This window comes from Camelus dromedarius, chromosome 27 (assembly GCF_036321535.1).
Source record: "Camelus dromedarius isolate mCamDro1 chromosome 27, mCamDro1.pat, whole genome shotgun sequence".
NCBI classification, from domain to species: domain Eukaryota; kingdom Metazoa; phylum Chordata; class Mammalia; order Artiodactyla; family Camelidae; genus Camelus; species Camelus dromedarius.
The window spans coordinates 10,448,861-10,465,311 of NC_087462.1; the positions used below are offsets into that span (position 1 = coordinate 10,448,861).

Below are 16,451 nucleotides of genomic sequence, written 5' to 3' on the forward strand. Positions count from 1 at the left end.
GTGTGCGTGTGTGTGCTGGGTGTAGGTAGCTCTGCGGGGTGATACACCAAGTGTGACTGCCTGTAGCTTTATGGGGCTATCAGTAGTTGTTCCAGTAACTGTGAGGATTTATGTGTGTAAAGTCATGTGTCGGAGTGTGTAGCCGCAACTAAGTGTGGCTGCGTTCTTGGGTGTACAATGTGGGTGGCTTGTTCTGTCTGGATAGAGTGTGTGTCTAGCCGTGATCAGCTGAGCCCTGCTGTGTACCCCCGGGTGGCTGTCCCCACTAGTGCCCCACGCCTCCTCCCTCCGCGGCGGGCACTGCGCGTGCGCGCCCGGCCCACGGTCCCGGCGGCGGGACCCACCCGCGCTCCAGCCATCGCCCCTTTAAGAGCGGCGCCCGCGGGCGACGGGGAGGCGGCGGGCGGGGGCGCGCGCGGCGGGAGGAGGGGGCGCGCGCTTCCCGGAACAGCTCGCGCTGAACGAAGAGAGGAAGAAAATAAAACCCGCAGCCAGAGCCAAAGCTGGAGCTGCCGCCGCCGCCGTCTCGGCCGTCTGGAGCTCCCCCGCGCGGACGAAGCCCGCGATGCCCGTGCGGGGCTCGGGGCCGTGAGGCCCCGGGCGCCGGGTAGCTATGGCGACCGGGAGCGCGGCCCGCGGTGCCGCCTGACAGGTGTGGGCCCCGGCGGCGGCGGCGGCGGCTTGGAGCAGCATGTACGCCAAGGGGGGCAAGGGCTCGGCTGTGCCCTCCGATAGCCAGGCACGCGAGAAGTGAGTCGGCGGACCGGGACCGCGGGAGCCGGGGGCGGGGCTGGGGGATCGCGCCGCTTCCGTGGGCCCCGGCACCACGCGGGGCACGTGGGTACGGGGTGCAGGGCTTTCGGGGCCGGAGCGCGTTCAGGGGGTCGCGAGGTTTGAGGGGGCGCGCGGGACCCAAGGGGCGCGAGGGGTCTCGAGATACGTAGGGGTGCGTACGACCCAAGAGGTGTGAGGGGCTTAAAAGGGACGCGAGATTTGAGGGGACGCGCGAGATTCAAGAGGTCGTGAGAGTTGAAAGGACACAGGAGACCCGACGGGCGCGAGATTCGCGGGCGCGCGCGAGATCCGATCGGGACTAGAGGGTAGTGAGACCTCCTCGAGGGTGGAGAATTGGATCCCTGTGCGCGCGGGGTCTGGATTCCTACTGCTTTCCCCATTCTCCAGGGAAGTTTCCGGGGCAGTCGAGACTGGTCGCTCTGAGACCCCCACTCTTCGGGAAGAGCTTGAGAGACTAGGGTAGGGCTTGAGGGGCGCCCCCACCCAACAAGGCCACCTGTCCAGCCTGGGCTGGGACAGGTGGGTGAAGCCCCTGGGAAAGCTGCAAGGCTTACAAACCCGAAGCCCCCATTTGTTCTTGGCGTGACCCTGGGCCGTGGGTGGCAGGTGCTCTCAGGCTGGTAGAGGGACAGGTACCTCCCAGACTCTGCGCTGAGGGGCTGAGGGGGATCAGAGCTTTTGGAGGTGGGGAGGCGGCCTTAAGCTGGGCTGCTGTGCTTGCCTTTGATACTGCCAGTTACCTGCTCTGTGGCTTTGGTGAGGGAGCGTCCCCTCCCCCAAGCTCACTTTCCTTTCCTGAGAAGTGCAGACATAATATAATAGTGCTATCTCTTAGGTTTGGGGGGGCATTTGAAAGGTGCTAGGAGCTGTGACTGTCTCACAGCAAGGGCACTCAAAGGTTTGCAGTATTGTTACAGTGCCAGAGAGAACGGAAGGCTTGCGATGGCTGATGGCCAATGGCTGAGTCGCAAGATCCTAGTAGTCGCGTCACCTAGGGTGGCCTAGGGTGGGAACCCAGCTTCTGGAGCAGCGAGGAGGCTGGGTCATAAAGGAGAGGTCCCATGATGAGTCTCCTTGAGGACCAGAGCAGGAGGAAGGAGCTGAACATCTGGGCAGTGAAGAGGATCTCTGGACATGGGCGTCAGCCCCCTTCTCCTGTCCTGCCTTTTCTGCCTGGGCTGATATTGGGAGCCCCCTCTACACAAGGATAAGTGTCCATTTTCTACTCAGCCTTGGGGTAATTTTGGCGAAGAAGTTCTTGTGGCCGGAAGACGCTAGACAGATGACTGCGCCTCCAGGCCTCTCTTGTCTGTCTGCACAGTTATGAGGTTGGACTCCATTTCCAAGCACCATGAAGCAGGAAGACTTTTTGAAGCTGACACTTGCCTCCTGCCAGGTTGGAAGCAGGGGGTGTCTGGCATGGCCACCTCACTCCTGGGGATCCTTGCCTGTCCCCGACCATCCTTGTACTCTGGCTGCTGGGGTTTTGGGTCTACCACTCCCCCAGTGGGAATTGTTCACTTGGTCAGATATATGCTGGGCTGTGTTCTGGGTTGGGAAGCCAGGCCCTGGCCCTCAAGAAGCCCACATCCTAGCAGGGAGGCAAGGGAGTTATGCAGCAAGCCAATGGAAAGATCTTGAGATGTGCTATGAAGAAGGGAAAGGGTGTCAGTGAGGTGTGAGGAAGATGTCAGTTGTGCAGAGACCTGGAGGAAAAGCAGGTGGCTGAGGGCACAGCAAGTGCAAAGGCCCTGGGGTAAGGCCAAGCCAAAGAGCTGGGGCTGGTTCCCCAGGTCAGGGCACGACCTGTGGGCTAGAGAAGCTTGTGTTCAAAAGTGTCCTCCACCTCCTTTGTGGAGTGGGGCTTACTGGGGGTCGGGCGGGGGTAGAGGGCCAGGGGACCTGGGTAGGGGGTGTGCAGGCACAGCTATCTGGGAGAGAGCTAAAGATGGCAGCTTAAGTGGTGGCTGTGAAGATAAGGGAGGGACTAACAGGTTTGAGCTGGGATGGTGGGGTTTGGAGTTGGGTTTCAATCCCACTGGACAATCCAGGAGAGATTTTGATCTTTTGAACCTGGCCTCGTCTCTCAGCCAGGGCTATAAGAGGGGGTTATTTGAATTCCTGGCCCCCTTACGCCATCATACCCTTACTCCCTAGCCTGCCCAGCAGAGATTCTTGGAGGTCGCTGGGATCTACAGAAGTACCGCACATGGAGGCTTAAGGTCCCATTATATCACCTGTTCTCCAGTCCCATCTTTGGTCAGAGCCATCATACACTTATCCATTTCTTATAGAGGGTCCCATTTAAGCACTGATTTGGAGGTGAAGTTCTGCTGCTAAAGAAAGTTGGGAAACACCAGATGGTAACATCCATTTCCCTGATGGGGATGCTGGGCCCCAGGAGAAGGGGCCTGCTGAAGTCTCAGGCTCTAGGGCACAGGAAAGCTCTCAGAAGCTTGGGGCTGATCCACGGGAGAGGTGGGCTGCTTCCTTTGCGCCTCAGCTTCCTCATCTGAAGTGTGGACAACTGGCATGGCAGGATTCTCACAAGGACTGGCTGAGAGGCTGCAGGTAGCACACCCCTCACAGGCAGCCACCAACGGAGCCACTTTCTGTCTCTGGGCCTTGGTTTCCTCCTCTGTGAAACGGGGTGAAGGGGGTTCCACTACTTGGGTCCTCGACTCTTGAACTGCTTGTCCTCCCCAATCTCACCCTGCTGCCTTCTGCCCTTCCCCTCCTTCCTTCTTGGGCCCCTGTCCTGTGCCCCGTCGTGGGGGTTCCCCATCTCAACACTAGTCTGTTCCAGAAATGGACTGAGTGCCTGCTGGGTGCACGGATAATGGGTCCCTTCCCTCGGGGGGCTCACAGCAAGCAGTGGTGAGTGCAGAGTCCAGGGAGCACAATGCAGGTGTGACAGAGTGGTTGAGGGGGATGCTGGGGTCTGAGGGGGCTGCCTGCAGGATGATACAGCTTCTCCCCCTGTAAATAATGCAACACTCCAACCTACGGGGAAGCCGTGAGAGCACTTACCACTCAGAACTAACTAGCACGTGCATTTGGTCATTGGTTTCAGGTCTTTTTAAATAAGGGGATGAAAGTGACAGGGACAGTTGAAGGCCCTTTTTTCCCCTTTGCATCTCTTCCCCCTTCAGCCCCAGAGGCTCCGAAATCGGGGTGGGGGGGGATCTAAACATTTGCTTTGTGTGTGTGTGTATCCTTGAACACTTTAAGTGGTGCCATTTGGGTTTAGAATAGTTCTAGAAATGACAATCATGGTCAGTGTCACTGGGCACCTTGTGTTTATCCCCCCGAGATTAGTTCTGATTTGGGTACATCACCTCAGGGGTTTATTCATTAGCCTGGCAGGCAAGGGAATCACCCTGTGTCGGTCCCATCCCTGTCTGGGCTTTCAGATGTGGCCATGGGCATCCTTGTTGCGGGAGTTGGTGTGGGTAAGAGGTTCTTAAGGGGTCCCTGAACTGAGTCCTGGAGGCTGAGCAGAGCCAGCAGACATAGGGGAGCCTCCTGGCAAGGTCTCCAGGAAGCTTCTGGGGAGGGAGCGGGAGGAGCAGGAAGGCTGGGGTGGAATTTGTGAGTAGGGGTCGTTACCTTGGCTGCTGGGTGGGAGAAGGGCTGTAAGGAGACTGCCAGGAAGCCAGTGATGAGGGTGGCCACCACCCTGTCTCTTAAGAGCTGAAGGCCTGGCCATGAGGGTGGCAGAGGGGAGGGAGGACATGTGTGGGCTGGGGAGTCCCTTTGGGGGCATCGGTGTGACCTGGTGATGGATTAAGACGGGGTGGAGGGGGTGAGGGGGTGACACAAGGCCTTGAATAGAGGGCATCTCCCAGCCCCTAGCAGCATGTGCCTCCAGGGGCTTTAAGAGGGAGGGGGGAGCTGGGAGGGGAGCACCTGATACTGTAATTCTTGATAATGATTTTTGATACGATAGTGCTGCATTTTAGCCCAGGAGACTTCAGCACCCCATTAAGTCGCTGCTTCCCTGTGCAGCTGCAGCCCCGTCTGCACCTCTTCCCCTTGAGCACTCCAGGTCTGGGCACAGCCCTATCCTCCAGGTCACCTTCTGGAGGGAGGGCCTCCCAGGGCCGCCCTATGCCCCCTTCCGTCTCCTGCCTTCTTGAAGCAGAAGCCTGCCCCTCTGATGGGTGGGCTCTTCATTCTGCAGGCCATTTGCTGACCAGGGCCCGGGGTGGGGCTAGGATTTGGATCCAGGGCCCAGGCCCTTCCCCATAACCCAGCTCAGGGTCTGGACAATGACCTCCAATCTAGATGCCCTCCCTCAGTGGGGGGCCCTGGAGGTCCCAAAACAACCTGATCAAATGTCCAGGCTTAGAAACTTTTCACCGAAAACAAACTGCTCACAATTCTCTGACACTCGATCCTAATAAAAATTTAAGTACCAAAATGTAAGAGAAAACAAGCAAAACTGAAAACCTACTCTGGCTTTTCTTTGCTTTTGGGTTACAACCCCAATCTTTAACATCAGGATAGTAAGTGCTGACTTCCCTCTGTGCTTCCTGGACATCCCAGGAGGGGGTCCAGGGTTGGTTGGTTCATCCTTCAGTGTGGCTGGGGGCCCAGGATGCCCAGCTCTGTGTAAGCTCAGGAGTTTGACGAAGTCCCCACCCTCCCAAAGCTACATCCAGAGGGCTGCAGGTGATAAGCAGAGACTTGTGTCAGATGGAGATAAATACGATGATGGGGGAGAATGGACTAGGGCTGGGGTTAGAAATGATAGGGACGCCTCTGACAGGTGACACTGGAGCCACGAGGGTCTCTAGCAGAAATGCCCTAGGTGGGGGAACCGCCTATGCAAAGGCCCTGGGGTGAAGGGGTAGAGAGTGGCTAAAGTGTGTGGAGGGGCACTGGAGGGTCTTGAGTGAGGAGTGCACGGTGGGGGTAGGGAGCCCAAGGGAGTATAGACTCCAGGGGTGGGAGAGGAAGCAGCTCCTGGAGGGGCCCTGTGGGAATCCAGGTAAGTGACAGTGGTGGCCTGGAACAGGGGTGTGGTGAGGAAGGCAGGGAGAAGGCTCAGAATCAGAGAGAGTGCTTTTTCCTTATGTCCCCCCCCCCCCCCCCCGCTAAATTCAGTAAATGCAGTGATCTCAGGGGAACAGCTGGGTGGATCTTCACACATGCCCTGCACCTGTGTGAGTCCAGACCACCCAGGCTGGGGCGCAGGACGGGCAGGACAGGAAGAAGCTGGGGTGGGGCTGGGCCTTTAAGATATCAAGTGGACGGTGGATCCTAAGATCCTGGGTCCAGGAGCACCCTGTGGGCAGCTGTACAGTGTCAGTCATCAAAGTGGGAGGGGAGGCCACCCAGGGAGAGGGGAGGAGAGGGAGCAGGGCTAGAGGCGGTGGAGGGAAGAGAGCGGGCAGGGGTGGGCTCCTGGACCTGCCTGTGGGTCTGAAGCCCGACAGTGGGACAGTCAAGGGTGAGAGGTGATGATGGAGAAGGACACGACGGCCTGGCAGCATAGAGCCTTTGGTGGACATAGTGGGATTCAATGTGTTCTTCAGAAGGCTCCCTGAGCCTTGAGAGCTTCCTGCCTGCCTTTGGAGTGGGAGCCGTCCAGAGTGCAGCCCCCTCATCCTCCCCCCACCCCATGCTCCTGCCCTTCCCTCTTGGGGCAGCATACCTGGATCCCCCCAGCTCAGTCTCCCTCCCTCTCTCCAGGCATCTCATCCCCTCAGCCTTTCCTGCTCCCTGCACTGTCCCCCCAGGTGGGCAGAGGCCAGCTGGACCTCTCTTAGCCTCTCTCTTTGCCTGAGGATAAGGTGGTGAGCAGGCTGGGCTGGTCAGGTAATTTTTGATAATGATCCTCTGGCCCTATTGGCTTTTCATGTTCATTGCTTCATACTTGCAAGGCACTTGTGAAGCCTCCAGAAAGGGAGGATTGGTTGCAGGAGTGAGCTGGACAGATGATTGTGGATGCTGGAGGTCAAGGAAGGCAACTGGGCTGGAAAGGGGAATGCTGGAGACCTCTGGGGTGCACTGTTGGGATCTGGGGGGGCCTGGGTTGGAGGCGCTGCTGAGAGGTGTGATGATGAGGTGGGAACCTTGGCCAGTCTTGGGGGGGGAACACTCAAAACTACGTGATCCCATGTATCCTACTCCTCTGCCCCATTTCTGTCCCTCCAGTGGCTGTCACAGCCCATGTGGTACAGTGTGAGCCATGGACGTACCTTGCCCTGGGATGGCTGTCCATGCTGACCCCCAGCCTCCCCCCTTGTCCTTCTGTAACAGCCACCACCTTCCAACCCACCACCACGCAACTTACCTTCTCCTTTGTATTGTTGCTTCTGTCTCTCCCTGTGAGAGGACCTCCAGGACAGGGTCTGTTATGCTCACTATTCAAGGAGGTGCTGGGTGAATGTTTGTTGAATGAATGAATGACTGGAGAGACAGATGAATGAAGGGAGGAAGAGGATCCAGGGCAAGGGCAGAACCCGTGGAAGGGGAGTGGCGGGGTTGGAGGAAGCGGGAGAAAAGGACTGGAACAGCCTGGGTGAGGTCTGACCTGGGGGTGGGGGTGGTCTGCTGAGGGGGGGCTGGGATGTGAGGGTTGAGCAGCTGAGCTGGGAAGGGCGGGGTGGGAAGGGCGGGAGAAAAGCAGGAGCATGAGTCAAAGCAAGGTTATTTTAGGATGGAACCAGAGGCCAGCTGAGTGGGAAGGCATCTGGAAGGGCCTCCAGCTTTCACCAGAGTAGCCTCAGGCCAGCCCTTGGGGGACCCCCAGTCTTGGATCCAGAACCCCCCAGCCCACCTGAGGCCTGGCTGGACAGTAGAAGGACCCTGGGATGCCTGGAGGGGCTGGTGGAGTGGGTGGATGGGGAATGGATGACCCCCCAGGGGTGGGAGTTGTCCCTTTGCTGGCTGGTATAGAAGACAGATGGGGAGGGGGTGGAGTGGAGTCTAAGGATGAAAAGGCCTGGAAAGCTGTGTGGATGGTCTAGCCTCCTTGTGTGGCCTGAGGATGGTGCTGCTGGTTGGAGGGTGGCTTGTGTTCTTCGGGTGGGCAGCAGCCAAGTTGGTGTGTCCGGTGGTACCAAGCACTGTGGGCATTTGGTCCACGGGGTGCCATAGCAGCTGAGTGGCACTGCTGGCCCTACCTCCACTTCCCCCAACTTCTCCTGGGGACCTGGTATGAGTAAGTCATAGCCTCACTGGTGGATGGGAACTGATCCTAAGGAAGAGGATGAGGTCTGGGGACACCTGGAGGACGAAGACCTTGGGTCAGAGGGACCCTTTCCTTTCTCGGCAGGGAGGCTGACAGTGTGCTGGGCCTGGCCACATGGCCCAGGGTGCCTGCTGGGAGACCCCACCCAGAGCACAATCTAGAGTGACACTCAGGGGCCCTTTCTCCAAGCAGAGGACCTCCCTGGGATCAAGGCTGCTCTGGGGTCTCAGCATTGGCAGGATGAAGTCAGGACTTGGTCCTTTGGGGGATGTTGAACTGAGCAGAATTTGGCCTGGAAATGGGGGATTGGGCACTGCTAGGAGTGCTGTCTAGAGCAGGGGCCTGCAGGCTGGGCGTTGATGGATGTGTAGGTGTTGACTGGGCTGAGCAACTGGTGAGGAGGCCATCTTTTCTGAGGGGCAAATGGGGGAAACTGGGGAATCAGGAGACCAATAGGGGGAAGCATGTGAGGCTGGAGGTAGGTCTGGAGAGCAGGTGCCTCCCTGGAAAGCCCCTCCCAAGGACCCTCAGAGAGGGGCTCTGGGGCTGCCCCAGGCCTCCTGAGAGCCTGAGCCAGCCCCCCTCCCCTGCCTGCAGGTTGGCGCTGTACGTATATGAGTACCTGCTGCACGTCGGTGCCCAGAAGTCAGCCCAGACTTTTCTGTCCGAGGTAAGCTGGCCTGGCCAGGAAGGTCCCCCTCCCCACCAGCCAGCCTCTCCTCACCACCCACACCCTGGGATCCTCCCTACTCCATTTTTGTCAGGTCTCCAATGGTGGGGTCGGATTGTGCCCTGGAAACTGAGGGCTGGGGCGGGTCAGGGCCCGCAGGCTGGTGTTCTGGCATCTGTTCATCCATCCGAGGATCTGCCAGCCGCTTCTCTGCCCCTGGACTCCCCAAGTTGCTCCTGTCCTGGCTCCCTTGCTCTGACCTGCTGGTTTCCTGCCCCAGTATTCCCTGGGCACCGAGCTGGGCTGAGGCTGCCTCTTGGGAGGGGAAGGGGTCAGACAGGGCCAGGCAGCGAGCCCCTCACCTTCCTTCCCTCTCCCCTGCAGATCCGATGGGAGAAGAACATTACGCTGGGGGAGCCTCCGGGCTTCCTGCATTCCTGGTGGTGGTGCGTGTGAGGCTGGTGCGGGCAGGCCACGGAGTGGGGCTGGGTGGGGGCGAGTGGGGAAACCATCGTCCCCCCCTGCCGCCCACAGCGTGTTCTGGGACTTGTACTGTGCAGCGCCCGACCGCAGAGAGGCATGCGAGCACTCGAGTGAAGCCAAGGCCTTCCAGGACTATGTGAGTCCCCACCCCAGGGACTGGGACCAGGGCTCCTAGGCCTGGGTGGGGGGCCTGTGGCCTTGGGAGGCTGCCTGGCCTGAAGCTGGCTTGGGCGGGCAGGTCAGCCTGGCTGTGGGGTCCCTCTGCTCCTCATTTGGTCCAGGGTTACTCACAGAGTGGGGGCATCTCCTTCTAGTGCACCCAGCTCCTGAGGGTCCCCAGAAACCTCAAGCCCTCCTGAGGTCAGCCCCTCCTTTGCTCCTCCTCACTGAACCCCATGTGGAACCGGGAAGACAGAACCCCAGCTCCTGCCTCCCTGTCTGCCCAGCTGTGTGTATGTGGGACCCAGCTGGGTGGCCACTACTGCTTGTCCCCTCCCACCCCAGCCTTTCTGAGCCTTCTGAGGTGGGAGCCTAGGCAGGGCTGGTGGGGGTTAGCTAACTGCCCATGCACCCGGGAGCACTTGGCAAACCTCCCAACCTTGCTTGGTGACTGGGGCTGCCGGCTTCACCTCTTTCCCTGCAGGCTGAGTGGGAGTCAGAGGCCTGTCTGGAGAGGAGGGTGGGTAACATGAGGGGGCAGGCAGCACCTAGTTGTCACGGGGGAGCAGATGGCAGGCCCCTGCCTTTATCCTCTTCACCCTGGCCTGGGGGTTTTGGCCACCTGGCCCCAGAGAGGTCTCCAGCAGATGAGGGAGGGCTCGGGAGCCCTGGGCTGTGGGCCTGAGGGGGAAGCAGTGGCTCAGCTGGCTTCCGGGGGAGACCCCTCTGCCCTGCCCCCTCCTCCCTGTGCACCCACTCTCCTGCAGCTGGCGCCTTCACATCCTGAGTCATCCGCCCTGCTGTGCCCCTCTGGGCCTCCCAGGTCTCCGCTGTCCCCACCTCTCTCTCTCTGCAGTTGGCCAGGGTCCCACACCACTCACTGCCTCCCAGCAGAGAGGTCCCCCTGTGCAGGGGTGCACACCTCTACAGGGCCAGGGTGCAGCCGGATAAGTCTGGGGGTTCACCATGTCCCTGAAGACGCCCCATGCATGCTGTATGCTCGTTTATGGGAGCCGCCGAGGTCACTGCTGTTCGTCCCCATCGGGTCCCACTCTTCACGTTGCAGTCCCGCCAGAACTGGGGCCATAGATATGTCCGGAGCTGTGTCCGTGCGTGACTCCGCGTGGGCCCGGCTCTCCCCAGTCTAGCCCCAGCTCCTCGCTGCCCGTCTCCAGGGACCCCTGGGCTCTGTTCCCTCTTCCGGGCTGCTGCAGTCCCCCCTTCCATCTCCGCCGCTGGCTTCGCCCCTCCCCTGCCCCAGCCAACTCCTCCAGGGAGCACAAACCGCGTCGTCTCCTTTGCTTTGCGGTCTCGCGCCGGAGTGAGCGCGCTTCCCGGGGGCGCGCGCTGGTTACCAGGGCTGCGGCGCAGCGTTAGGGGAAGGGGAGTGGCGCCCAGGCCCTGGGGTGGCAGGGTCTCTGTGTCCTCAGGCTGCAGCCGCTGCACGTTCTGCCCCGCCTCTGTGCTAACTGGGACTGGCAGGCGGGGTGAGGGGCGTCCTCCTCCCGCCCATGGTGGCGGGCTCCATCAGCGCCTCTGGGCTGGGGGCCGACCTCGGCGTCTCCAGGAAACTAAAGCGCACCCAGCCCGTTGTCTTGGCAACGCGGGGCCGGGCTGGCGCCTCTGGGTAGATGATTGACTTGGGGGGTCCAGCTTGGGCCACTTGCCCGGGAGGGTGGGCTGGCCTGCCCTGGATTAAGCCTTCAAGGGTTGGGGAGCCGCAGGGGTGAGGGGTGCCTTATCTTCTCCCCGCCTCCACACCTCATGGTCGGGAGCCGGGCGCAGCTGCCCCCACCTCCGCCCTCCCTGACCAGGAAATGCTCTGGCGCCTGCTGTGGCTCAAAAAGGGGGGCTGCCCTCCTGCCCCCACCATGAGGCATGAGGTGGAGGAGGCTGGACAGGCCCAGAGCTCAGAGCTGATCCCCCTCCAGTCACTGAGGCAGACGCCGAACTGCTCTAGGCCGTCGGGCTGTGTTTGTGGGACAAGGTGAGGTGGAGGCCCGGCTCGGGTAACCCAGCAGTTTGGAGAGGGGCTGAGAGCTTTGTCCCTCCACCCACAGGGTCACTTGGGCTTTCAAATGATTTGTGCTGGGCCCTGGGAGTGCTCCCACTGATACCCTCCCAGCTTGGGGCCAGGGCAGAAATCCTTTAGAGGCTGACCTTTGAGAAGGAGCAGGAAGGAAGGAGGGCAGGCTACTGCCCCCAAAGAGAGGGGTGTGTCTCCAGGGGCCCTGCTCTGACCCAGCCAAGGGGCCCCTTTCCTGTTCCTGTAGGGCAAGATGTGCTGTGTAACCATGGGAAAAGTGCCTAACCCCTCTGAGCCCAAGTGCCTGCAGTCCCACAAATTCCTGAGTGTCCCTGTGTGACACAGACAGGGGCAGTGACCCAGACAGACCATCCCCTTCCTCTTGGGGTCTGGCCTCGGAGGGGAAGGGGGGATGATGCACAGACAAGAGTCAAGGGACCCCAAGAAAAGTGCTCTCTCCTCAGTGCCTGCAGTGTCTTCCCCTTCCCTATCCTTGGATGTGTCCCCTCTGCCCTGCAGACTAGATTCCCACCCACCCCCTTCCCCCTGCTCTGTGGGCCCCACAGGCAGACAAGCCTGGGACTTGGAACTGACCAGAGGAAGTGGCCTGTCAGCTGTCCCCATGCCAACTCTGGGCCTGCCACCAGCATCTCTGCCCTGGCAGATACAGGAACTCCCCTCTCAAGCACCCAGTTCTCCACTTCCATCTGAAAAGAGGTTGGGGGCTTGGAGACCCCACTCCAGAATTCTGTTTCCTTCCCTTCCCTACTGGAGGAGGAGGGGGAAGTGGTCTGCACAGTAGCTCCAAGGAAGAGCCCTCTGAGAGGGAGGTTCATCTTGAAGCTGCCTGTTGATTTTTTTTTTTTTGTCGGTTTATTTGAGGTGTCTTGGGGGCCCAGCTAAGCTGCCTCGCTAGCCAGGAGGACTTGGCTGGTTGGGATGGGCAGGGAATGGGGGACTGTGCCTCCACCCATCTGCAGTTAGATTCAGACCAAAAGAACAAGCCTGTGTTAGAAGGATGAGGCACACGCTGGAGTCCTGGGTGGATGGCATTTTCAGACCCCCAGAGTCCTCCGGCTGGGGACTTACTGGGGGCTGGGATCCCTGGCCTCCTCCCCGGGCTGTGGGCTCAGCAATTCTGGGCTCTGACCACCTCCAGGGTCTCAGGTGCCACAGGAGGCAGAGCCCTTGCTGAAGGCCACCCAGCACGTCTGGTTGCTAAACCTGGGTGGGGACAGGGGCAGAGGCTCTTCCGTCACCTAGAGCTCCTGCCACCCACCGCGCCCCTGGGACCCAGACATCCTCCCATAAGTAGAGATGGCTCGGGTTCCTCATTCCTTGGGGCCAGACTGCTTGGGGAGAGGAGACATAGGCAGGGAGTGACCTGACTTGGCTCTTGCCATCTCCCCAACCCCTGCAGAGTGCTGCAGCGGCTCCCAGCCCAGTGATGGGGAGCATGGCCCCCAATGATGCAATGGCATCAGGCCCCATGGCACCCGGCTTCTTCCAGGTACAACCAGAGCTGGGGTCCCTGTCCCCGACCTGGGTGGGCTTGTGTCCGTAGGGTGACAGGCGGGGGCTCTGCCAGGGTGAGTGGGTGTGCACATGCCAGCCTTGGTAGAACCAGCAAGGGAGGGGCTGCATGGCTGGGCCCTAGCGCAGGAGAGGGCAGGGTCTTTGTGCACTTGACCTGTGTGTGTCAGGGTGCCAGCAGCCGCAGAACGTGGCTCTCTGAGCCATGGGTCCTGCCCATGACCCTTCCCATGACTCTGCCCTTAGGGCTGACCACACTTCCCACTCCAGTAGGGCTAGTTGGCCTACTCTCCTGCCTCCACAGTCTCCTGACCCCTCAGGCTCAGCAGAGCCACAGCAAACTGTGGAGCTTCGGGTGACCTCACTCTTCCCAACCCACGTGATTCTGTCCTCCTAGGGCCCCCTGGGCTCCCAGCCTTCCCCCCACAACCCCAACACCCCTATGATAGGGCCTCACATTCAGGTAAGGACCTGTGATGTCCCTCCCCCTTGAACAGTCACTGCCCCACCCAGTCCCATTGCTGTCCCATGCTCCCACACACCCAGGTGCCAGCTGACTGAGGTTTGCTGGCTGGTCCTGGAGCAAGGGGTATCCAGGCTAGGGGACTGGGCATAGCAGGAACTGGGTAGCTTTGGAGGGTGAGCAGGTGGGGGGAGGCGCTGATCCCTGGCCCACCTCTTCCAGCCCTTCATGTCGCCGCGGTTCCCAGGGGGCCCCCGGCCCACCCTGCGGATGCCAAGTCAGGTGAGAGAGGGATGAGGGGAGGGTGGGCAGGAGTTGGGCCGGAGTAGGGGCACCCACACTTAATGCTGCCACGTCCCCTCTGCAGCCTCCCGTGGGCCTCCCTGGCTCCCAGCCCCTCCTCCCTGGCGCCATGGACCCCTCCCCGCGTGCTCAGGGTGAGTAGGGAAGCTCTAGATGCTGTCCCCCCAAACCCATCAGGACCCCAGTTCGTTTCCTGCTGCCTCACTGCACAGGAACACCCCCCACCACCACAGTGCACGTTCACATGGGAATGGGCCCAGCCTGAGCCCTCCTTCTGTCCTCAGGGCACTCGAGCATGGGCCCACTGCAGAGGGTGACACCTCCACGGGGCATGACCAGCGTTGGGCCCCAGGTAAGAGCAGGGTCCAGGGGGAAGGGGAGCTTGAGGGGCTGCCCTCTCTTGGCCGTCACTCACGGCCCTTGTGCCTTCACAGAGCTACGGAGGTGGCATGCGGCCCCCACCCAACTCTCTTGCTGGCCCGGGTTTGCCCACCATGAGCATGTAAGGCCCTCAGGGACCCTTGGGGGTGTACCTACGTGAGCCATCACTCAGCTTCCTGGGCTGGGTATGCTGGGGCAGACCCAAAAGCCACCAACAGCCCCGGATATTGTTTACTCCACTCTTGGAAGGGGGGACTAAGGCTCAGAGGCCAGTGAGTGATGGGTTGGGATTTGAAGGCTGGCCTGGAATCCCTACGTGGTTACTTCTCAGCCAACATCTGCCCTAGGGGCATGGGGTTGGGGGGTGTACTGCCTTGCTTAAGACCCAGGGTCTACCACTGTCTCTTCCAGGGGACCCGGGGTGCGTGGCCCGTGGGCCAGCCCCAGTGGCAACTCGGTGAGTGTCGGGATGGGGTGGGTGGTTAGGAGAATGTGCTGTGGTATGGGGCAACTGCTCACAGCTGCTCCTCTCCCCAGATCCCCTACTCCTCCTCCTCCCCTGGCAGCTACTCGGTGAGTGAGGCCAACAGTTGGCAACTTGACCTGGGGGCAGGGATTGTGGGGTGGCAGATGGGGAGCCTTTCTCACCTTCTCTGTCTCCTTCTGTGTGCAGGGACCCCCAGGAGGAGGTGGGCCTCCTGGCACACCCATCATGCCCAGCCCTGGAGGTACGATGGTCTGGCCGGGCATAGGGAGGGGTGTTCTCTAATGAGGCCCCTTCACACCCCACCCCCTTCATGTGCCGCCCCAGACTCCACCAACTCCAGTGAGAACATGTACACCATCATGAACCCCATCGGGCCGGGGGCCGGCAGGGCTAATGTAAGTGGGGGCTTTCTGGGTGGGAGGCGATGACCCCTAGGGTGAGGGATGGGAGATGGTGGCCCTAGTCCCACGCTGCCCCTATGCCTACAGTTCCCTCTCGGCCCTGGTCCGGAGGGCCCCATGGCCGCCATGAGTGCGATGGAGCCTCACCATGTCAACGGATCCCTGGGTGAGTGGGTGTCCCTAGACGGACACACCCCCCCACCCCCACCCCCCACCCGCTGCTTCGCGAGCCGCGTGCGCCCCCTGGCGGCTTCCAGCCCCTCCGCCTGTGTGCCGTGCAGGCACTGGGGGCGCACCCTGAGCTCCCTGGGCAGCCCAGTGACTTGGGCTGCGCTGGGAGGAGGAGGGTCCAGTAACGAAATAGTGGGGAGGCCAGACTGCCTGCACTGACCACCCCCCACCCTCAATCTGGGCCCTCCGCCCGGAACCCTCAGCGGCGTCCCAGTGGACTGGGCCAAGGGAGGGTGCGCGGCCTCGGGAAGGGGGTTGGTGTAGCCGGCTCCGTGGCGCCGGCGCGTCTGAGCCGCGTGTCCGCTTTCTGTCGGTCCGCAGGCTCGGGCGATCTGGACGGGTTGCCGAAGGTGAGGGGGCCGCCCTCCGGCGCGGGGCGGGGGGCGGGCCCTCGTGGAGAGGTCTAGTCCGGGTTGGGCGGCGGGGCGCTCCGCGCTCACGGCGGCCGCCCCCAGAGCTCCCCCGGCGCCGTGGCCGGCCTGAGCAACACCCCGGGCACCCCGCGGGACGACAGCGAGATGGCGGCCGCCGGGACCTTCCTGCACCCGTTCCCGAGCGAAAGCGTAAGCGACTGCGTCGACTCCCCCCCCGCGGCGGCGTCGGGCCGGAGGGGCCTGGCGGGCAGACCCCGGCGGGGCGGCCGGGGGGCCAGAGCAAGACCGTGACCGCGGCGGGCCAGGTGGGGGGGCGGCCGCGGCATCCTTCCCTTCCCCCTCTCTCCTCCTCGCGCCCACCCTATCTCACCGCCCCGCCCCTATCCCATCCCCAACCCTGGGACCCGCGGCCTCCCCACGCATTGCATTGCCACCCAATGCCACCCGACCCCTTTCCTTTCCATATCCACACTGCCCTGTTCCCCATTCCACCCCGGGGGGGCGGGTCCCAGCCTAGGCCGGAACTGAGCCGGCTCCGGGGCGCCACCCCCTCGTCTTTCCGCAGTACTCCCCCGGGATGACCATGAGCGTGTGATGGGGCCGCAGCCCCTTGCCCACTGCTGCCCTGGCTTCTGCCCAGCGCCTCTGCCCGGGGCTAAGGTCCAGGGGCTCGGGTAGTCCACAGGGTGAGGGTCTGAGGTCGCACCTCGGGCAACTGGACTCCTGGTCAAAGCTTGGATGGCTGGGAGGCCCCGCAAGAAGGACTCATTCATTTTATAAAAAACTCAAGGACCTCAGAGATGTTCTTTCCTGTATGGGCCCTTCCGGTTATTTCTGTTTTGTCCAGGGGGGCTCCTTGGGGACCTCCTTTCCTTTGGACAGCAGGGGTGGGCCCCATCAATAAACGTAACTTGATTTTGGTTTTTGGTATCTGGTCTTGGACT

The 16,451-nt window shown here is 61.4% G+C and overlaps 1 protein-coding gene across 8 annotated transcripts; it reads left to right on the plus strand.

Moving 5' to 3' along the window:
* Nucleotides 1-425: 425 nt before the first annotated feature.
* Nucleotides 426-16,437, plus strand: SSBP4 (single stranded DNA binding protein 4). 8 transcript variants are annotated; one of them, XM_064480030.1, is made up of 17 exons: nucleotides 426-652; nucleotides 8,594-8,666; nucleotides 9,051-9,112; nucleotides 9,227-9,285; nucleotides 12,755-12,844; nucleotides 13,553-13,612; nucleotides 13,698-13,767; nucleotides 13,918-13,985; nucleotides 14,068-14,135; nucleotides 14,426-14,471; nucleotides 14,552-14,587; nucleotides 14,688-14,742; nucleotides 14,826-14,896; nucleotides 14,990-15,068; nucleotides 15,455-15,483; nucleotides 15,589-15,812; nucleotides 16,073-16,437. In XM_064480030.1, the coding sequence occupies exons 2-16, from the start codon at nucleotides 8,611-8,613 to the stop codon at nucleotides 15,796-15,798; spliced, it is 1,059 nt and encodes a 352-aa protein (XP_064336100.1). In that variant the 5' UTR covers nucleotides 426-652; nucleotides 8,594-8,610; the 3' UTR covers nucleotides 15,799-15,812; nucleotides 16,073-16,437. The 8 variants fall into 8 exon arrangements, with proteins under 8 accessions (XP_064336100.1, XP_031293514.1, XP_031293511.1 ...); XM_031437654.2 differs by having other exon boundaries at nucleotides 428-750; XM_031437651.2 differs by having other exon boundaries at nucleotides 431-750; nucleotides 9,201-9,285.
* The last annotated feature ends 14 nt before the right edge of the window (nucleotides 16,438-16,451 follow it).

Coding starts and splice junctions, on each gene's coding strand:
- SSBP4 (XM_031437651.2), top strand. CDS start 692: ATGTACGCCAAGGGGGGCAAGGGCTCGGCTGTGCCCTCCGATAGCCAG. Junction 751..8,593: donor GATAGCCAGGCACGCGAGAA/GTGAGTCGGCGG, acceptor CCCTGCCTGCAG/GTTGGCGCTGTACGTATATG. Junction 9,113..9,200: donor TTCCTGCATTCCTGGTGGTG/GTGCGTGTGAGG, acceptor TGCCGCCCACAG/CGTGTTCTGGGACTTGTACT.